This window comes from Mandrillus leucophaeus, unplaced genomic scaffold (assembly GCF_000951045.1).
Source record: "Mandrillus leucophaeus isolate KB7577 unplaced genomic scaffold, Mleu.le_1.0 Scaffold248, whole genome shotgun sequence".
Lineage (NCBI taxonomy): Eukaryota > Metazoa > Chordata > Mammalia > Primates > Cercopithecidae > Mandrillus > Mandrillus leucophaeus.
Genome location: NW_012102565.1, coordinates 254,778 through 261,435, shown reverse-complemented (window position 1 = coordinate 261,435; position 6,658 = coordinate 254,778). Strand labels below are relative to the sequence as shown.

Below are 6,658 nucleotides of genomic sequence, written 5' to 3'. Positions count from 1 at the left end.
GAAGGCAGAGATCTACAAGCCAAGGAATGCCAAATACTGCAAGAAAACCACTGGAAACTAGGAGAGTGGGGTGGAACAGATGCTTTCTCACAGCCCTCAGAAGAAACCAGCCCCCGACTCCTTGATCTCAAACTACTAGCCTTGTTTAAGCCACCCAACTTGGGGTTCTTTATTCTGGCAGCCTTAGCAAACTCGCACAGAGGGGCCGTGGGAACCAGCAGCCCACATCCTTCTTTGGTGACTGCACACTGACCGTGGATTCCTGGCATCCAGTTGTACTCTTTGAGCTTCCATCTCTTCTGCATACCTCATGCTCCTGGCACATTTTTGAACGGTTATGCCAGGTCCAGGAGCCCAGGACCCCACAGGATATTTTGTGACAAGGCAGTAGTCTTCAAGATAAAACTCAGTGACCTTGACATCAACTATTCTATTCTCAGATCTCCAAGGTAAACCTGTTGGACAAAAGTGTCTAAGCCTATTCCCAGTCATAAATGTGATATGTAATTCCTGCAGCGCTGATAAAGGTTAGCCTGATCCTCCATAACTCCCTTCACTTATTCTCGTAGAGAGCCGTCCTCTAAACTGTGTCTGGAGCACAAGCTATGTGTGTCACTTTCCCCCCTACAGTACGTAATTAATGAGCTGTCAGCATATTAATTGGAAAAGTTTGGCCATAGAAATCAGGAGACCTGGCCGAGTGCGGTGTCTCACACCTGTAATCCCAGCACTTTGCGAGGCCAAGACAGGTGGATCCCTTGAGATCAGGAGTTTGAGACCAGCCTGACAGAGATGCGGTTTCGCCTGACATAGCTGGGCATGGTGGTGCACACCTGTAATCCCAGATACTTGGGAGGCTGAGGCAGGAGAATTGCTTGAACCTGGGAGGGGAGGCTGTAGTGAGCCAAGATCATGCCATTGCATTCTGGCCTGGGCAACAACAGCGAAACTCGGTCTCAAAACAAACAAACAAACAAACAAACAAATAAATAAATAAAAGAAATCAGGAGACTTGAAGTCCAATCTTGATTTCAGAGTAAGATTAAAGCAGAATACTATATGCCTCACTATAAATGATGATCTAGTTCAGATTTTCTCTTTATGCCTTAGGAGAAAAGTGATTTTCAGTTAGAATAAATCTGAAGTCAGCCCAGGACGTGTAGAAAAAATGCAGTATCAGCCGGGCGTGGTGGCTCATGTCTGTAATCCCAGTACTTTGGGAGGCCAAGGCGAGTGGATCACCTAAGGTCAGGAGTTCGAGACCAGCCTGACCAATATGGAGAAAACCCGTCTCTACTAAAAATACAAAATTAGCCGAGCGTGGTGATGCATGCCTGTAATCCCAGCTACTTGGGAGGCTGAGACAGGAGAATTGCTTGAACCTGGGAGGCAGAGGTTGCAACGAGCCGAGATTGCACCATTGCACTCCAGCCTGGCCAACAAGAGCAAAGCTCCGTCTCATAATAATAATAATAATAATAATAAGAAGAAGAAGAAGAAGAAGAAGAAAAGAAAAATGCAATATAAGATGCCTCTCTGTCTCCAAATCAGTCCGTCAGGTTTTTCCTTCTCCCAGTCCTCCCCACACTTTTTCTAATAATAGAATATTTTCCGTCTAAAGAATAAATCAGCTTCTAACCACCCAGTAAGAGCCACATGGTTTGTCTTTTAGAGGCTTGGAAGGAGATCATGCTGTTTCCATCTTGGGAGTCTGTGATATGAGCCATAGGACACAATATGGTTGCCTAGTGGTAACCCTTGTCCTGGGATGACACTGGGTGTTAGGCTGTAGCCTGAAGCTTTCAAAGAAGCATCTCCATAGCTAGGAATGTATATAAACCAGTGCACAACTGGTTTACACAAAGGGAACTTAAAAAATTGCTGCCCATGTGGTTTGTTTAGGGTTCTTATAGGTAAACACAAGGAACTTGCTACAAAAGCTCTCCTCTTTATTCATGAATTTGTGAGCACATATTATGCTTTTTTGATAGATAATTTTTTTCTTGGGACTTTAAAAAAATCATAGCAGCTGGTAGCCTTCTGTGTTGTTTTATTGCTTACATCTAGCGAGAGCATAAGGCAGGATACAGATTGTTATGTGTTGTCCTAGACTTCCGTTTGCAATAAGGAGCATACACAATGCCATACCAAAGTGAGTTTATTGACATTCCTTGAAGATGGTGTGATGGAAGAGAAAGCGCGGCCTGAGTATCACGTGACATTTCTCTTGTTGATGTAAGCAAAATCAGCCCAGTAACGTGGACCTCTCCTGCTATTGACTAGAACAGACTTTTGAACAAAATTGTTGTAGACATTTCCTTAGATAAATTGGAAGCTGCAGGAAGTAGGCTAAAGGAACAATATTTACTCTATATACTACCTCTAGGCACCTTTTTTTTCTACTAGAACAAAGGGACTATGTGTCGCTAACAGGAAAATAACACTTTCTCTTTTGGACCATTTATGATGGCTGGAACATCCATCCCAGATTTTTATGATATAGTATTGCAGTAGTTTTAATAATGAACACTGAAGTACGTAATAATAATAATAATAAAGCACCACATTTGTTATGTAAAGTTCTAACTACTTTCATTTGAAAGTGTTTCATCTTGACTGGGAAAATATTTGTGGTAATTGAGAAATTTCTGAACCCAAATTTTGGACACATGGTTTGACACATGGACTGACAATATGATGGATGTAATATTAAAACTATCCTGGAAAACTCAGCCATTGGCTTGCCACACAAATATACTTACTGTTCAAGGACATATGGTCATGTATTAAAAGAAAATTTAGGTCTTGCATGTTTAACGTTTGCTCCCCCAAATCATATGTCTCTTTTTCTTAATTTTTTCACCACTCTCTAGGCATCTTCACAACCTCCAGTAATTTATATACATAAGAAATTACAAAGAGTTCAGTAGATTTAGAATACTTCTCCTGACTCCACAGAGTCAATTTCCATTTTTAGGATTATCATCTTCACACTGTAGAATAAAACATTTGTGATATCCATGGAATTATTATTATAACACTTTATAGATTTTTAAAAGCATTTTTCGAAGGTTGTAACATAAATCTTCTCTTATTTATTGCTCTTGTTTGTCCCCTGATTAAAAGTGTTACACTCTTACTAAAACCAAATCTAAAAGATCTTGTTTTAGGGAGATTGTGGCTTATAAATTTATAAGTGATTAATTTTGCAATTTGCCTCCATGGAGAAAACTCATGCTTAAAAAAAAATTACAGGTGGTAACAAATAGATCTGTCTGCCGAACTATATAATTTAGGGTGGTTTACACCTCCACGTAAGTGAAATTTAGTTCTATAGCTATTTCATTTCATATACACATTGAATGAAAAATTATATATAATTTAAACATCAGCCTTATAAATAAGGTAAACATGAATTTCCATAACTTGTTTCTGGGTTCCTCTTCTCTTTGTTTTTCTTCCTTAAGGATTCTATGCAAGGTTGCAATAAAGTATTACAAGCTTCATCTTCTTTCAGGTGACCGTGACATCAGCATTTCTTCATGAAATTTTGCATTTTTGTGAAATAATGTTCCTGTTATGCTTTGTGGGATAGATCTAGAGCTGTGACATCAGCAGTGCTGGTAGATAAGGAAACGTTAGTTGAAAAATCATGTATGCCAAAGTTACCTATCTATATATAATTTCTGAGATACTGCATTCTTTTTGTATATGGTTAGAATAGATATTAATTAATCTAATTAATAGATTAATTCGTTATTTATATAAATTGTAAAGCTCTCCAGGAGCCGGTCCATCTTGTAAACAGCTTTTCTCCCTTTCCAATGCCTGACAAATAATGTAAGTACTAGAAAGAGACTGTTTGAATTAATGAGTATTTACATATGTATAATACCAAGTTCTAAAGATAAAAGATGCCCCTATATTAGAGATGCTGTTGCAAGAGTTAGAATAAGGGTATGGTTCAATTATTTGCATAGTCCTTATGTTCTGATTTCATAAATAAAATAATAGCTCCATTGGAATCCATTATTTTTCAGATGCTGAATGTGTACTGAATTTCACATATCCCTCAAATTCTTTATCATATAACTTACACATTCCATCCTGTCTCAGTAAATTCTTTTTAGACAATAAAAGGCTAAATTTCTATAATGTATACTCCTTGATTGACACCGGACACATTGCTGCAAGGGGTGCTGGGCATTGTAGATACTTCCTACTAAAAGAATGCTTCTATTTTTATTTGTTTATTTTTGAGATGGAATCTCCCTCAGTCACCCAGGCTGGAGTGCAGTGGCACAATCTTGGCTCACTGCAATCTCTGCTTCTCGGGTTCAAGTGATTCTCCTTCCTCAGCCTCCCAAGTAGCTGGGACTACCGGCGTGTGCCATCACACCTGGCTAATTTTTGCATTTTTAGTAGAGATGGGCTTTCACCATGTTGGTCAGGCTTGTCTCAAACTCCTGACCTCAAGTGATCTCCCCATCTTGGCCTCCCAAAGTGCTGGGATTACAGGCATGAGCCACCGCTCCCGGCTGGAATGCTTTAGAGTGTAGGAAACACAAATAACACACTGTCCAGACACAAACTGGTATAATGAGCCACTAGGCCTGGCTTCACAGGAAATTCACTTCGTCTTACATTTCTCCCTTGTTTTAATATGGAAAACAATAATGTGACATTTAAATAGTCGGGTCTCTTGAGCTCTTCTTTTTCCCAGTGAAGAAAAACACTTTCATTTATGACCTATTTCAGACAACATGGATAACAACGTTAGAAAAATAGCAAATGACCATTATGGTTGGGTTTATTTCAAATGTAATTGAGAGGTTAGGCTGTCTTTGGAGCCTGCAACTGTTTTTCTGACAACCTGAAGTTTTCTGAGACATGTTTTCACTGAATGCTAAAAGAAATTGGATATTTATTTTGACACAAATCAACGTGCCTTTGGGGTGTTACGTTTCTGCCCCAGGAGGATTACTATGGGTGAAGGAGAAGTACTGTGTTGCCCTTGATCCCTAACAAGCACCATCACTCTTTGCAGCTTCCTAGTGTGGTCCCGATGGACAATCGAATGTAAAGGAACTTGAACTCCATGATTAAGAAAGGAAAAGGAAAAAAGAAAACGTGAAAAAAACCAATATCAAAGTTTAAAAAAAGAAGGGTTTGTCTGCCAAGCAAACAAAAGTCATGGCTTTAACAAAAGTCATGGTATCATCTACACATTTTGTTTTCCTTTATGAAGAACTGTGGCTAGACTAAACAAAATAGAACAGTACAGAACTCAGGGATTCAAACCAAGATAATATGTCCTTCTTCCCTTTCTCCAGTTGGCATTGCCACATTCTACACAAGACAATGGGGGCTGAAGCCTCATCCTTCATGCTACATCAATCAAGAAGGTTTCTTTCTTGGACATGTGCACAAGTTTGTCCTTCTTGTGGTGTGAGTATTCACTAACAATGCTCCCCCTCCTAAACTTCTCTTGAGTTGAGCCCACAATCCCCGCAACCATTGGGATGCGATGTGTTTTCTTGCTGTTGTTAATCGTTGGGAGTGTCATATTTGCACCGTGTGTCTAGGCTAGTTCCGGCTGATGGGACTGATGCCACATGTGAATCATGAGTTGAATGTATAAAAATTTCAGCTTTGCCACTGTTGTCCTTTGGATGGATATTATGCACAGGGAAAAGTAGATAGAGAGGAAAACAAAGAGTTGATCAGCTCCTAGTTCTGGAGTTGGTTGTTAGAAATTATAAAAAATGGTGGCTCTGCTCAGAAGACATGGGCATATAAAAGCTTGGAGTGCTTAACGCTCACATTTTCCCTTAAATGATAGAAATGGAAGTAAACATTTATTACCATTTGGTCAAGTGTAGCTTAACTTGCATTCATATTTCATTGTTAGTAATGGAGGTATGTGGAGATATACACAGACCTTGAGACAGCTGTTTTTTTAATATTGCATACAGGCTAGCAGTTCATTGAAAACAGAGGAGAGAAGCCTGAAGGTTAGATCTTAGAAGAAGGCAGTTCTTCATGCACAGCTTTTGTCAATCCTGATTTGGTTTGAAAATAAAAATCATGGAATACCAAAATCAAAGGAGAGTTGATTAAGGGAAAGGGAAAAGGGGATCATCCCAGGAAGGGTGATGTCACTGGCCAGGAAAATGTCAGGCGAGGTTCCATGTCCTCACTCAAGTCCAAAGGTGCTGGTTTCCTCTACTGCTGTTAACAGCTTTTCATACAACATGGAGTACGAGGGATACGGTGGAAGATCCAGTCGGTTGAAGCATGTGTGTGCCCTGAATGGGGAGAAGAGATCGGTGAGAGTGTTTGTTTCGATACAACTGGTTCTGGATCTGTGACTGTCTGAAGTTGTGATTCAAAAGGGAATCAAAAGTGAGCAGGACTGTGATTCAGGACCACCATAAAACATTGCACACTAAAGAGCCATATTCCTGTAGAATGAATAGACCGGTGGAAGGAATGGAATAACTAAAAATGGGTTGTTTGCATTTGCAAGCAAACCAACTACACTAGAATGACACTAGCAAACTGATTATAAACTCTATGGTATCAGCCTGATTTGCAATTGCGTTATAAATTTTGATGTGGTCGATGAAGGAGGCAGAAATATAATTAGTATTGAAGG

The 6,658-nt window shown here is 39.6% G+C and overlaps 1 protein-coding gene across 1 annotated transcript in view; it reads right to left on the bottom strand.

Annotated features, from left to right (window-relative positions):
- Positions 1-4,794: 4,794 nt before the first annotated feature.
- HECW1 (HECT, C2 and WW domain containing E3 ubiquitin protein ligase 1) overlaps positions 4,795-6,658 on the bottom strand; it is a gene marked incomplete at its 5' end in the record, with an annotated part of 255,628 nt that continues 253,764 nt past the window's right edge. Inside the window, one exon of the mRNA XM_011983285.1 lies at positions 4,795-6,308. Within this exon, the coding sequence (XP_011838675.1) occupies positions 6,197-6,308 (112 nt within the window). The remainder of the gene's footprint in view (positions 6,309-6,658) is intronic.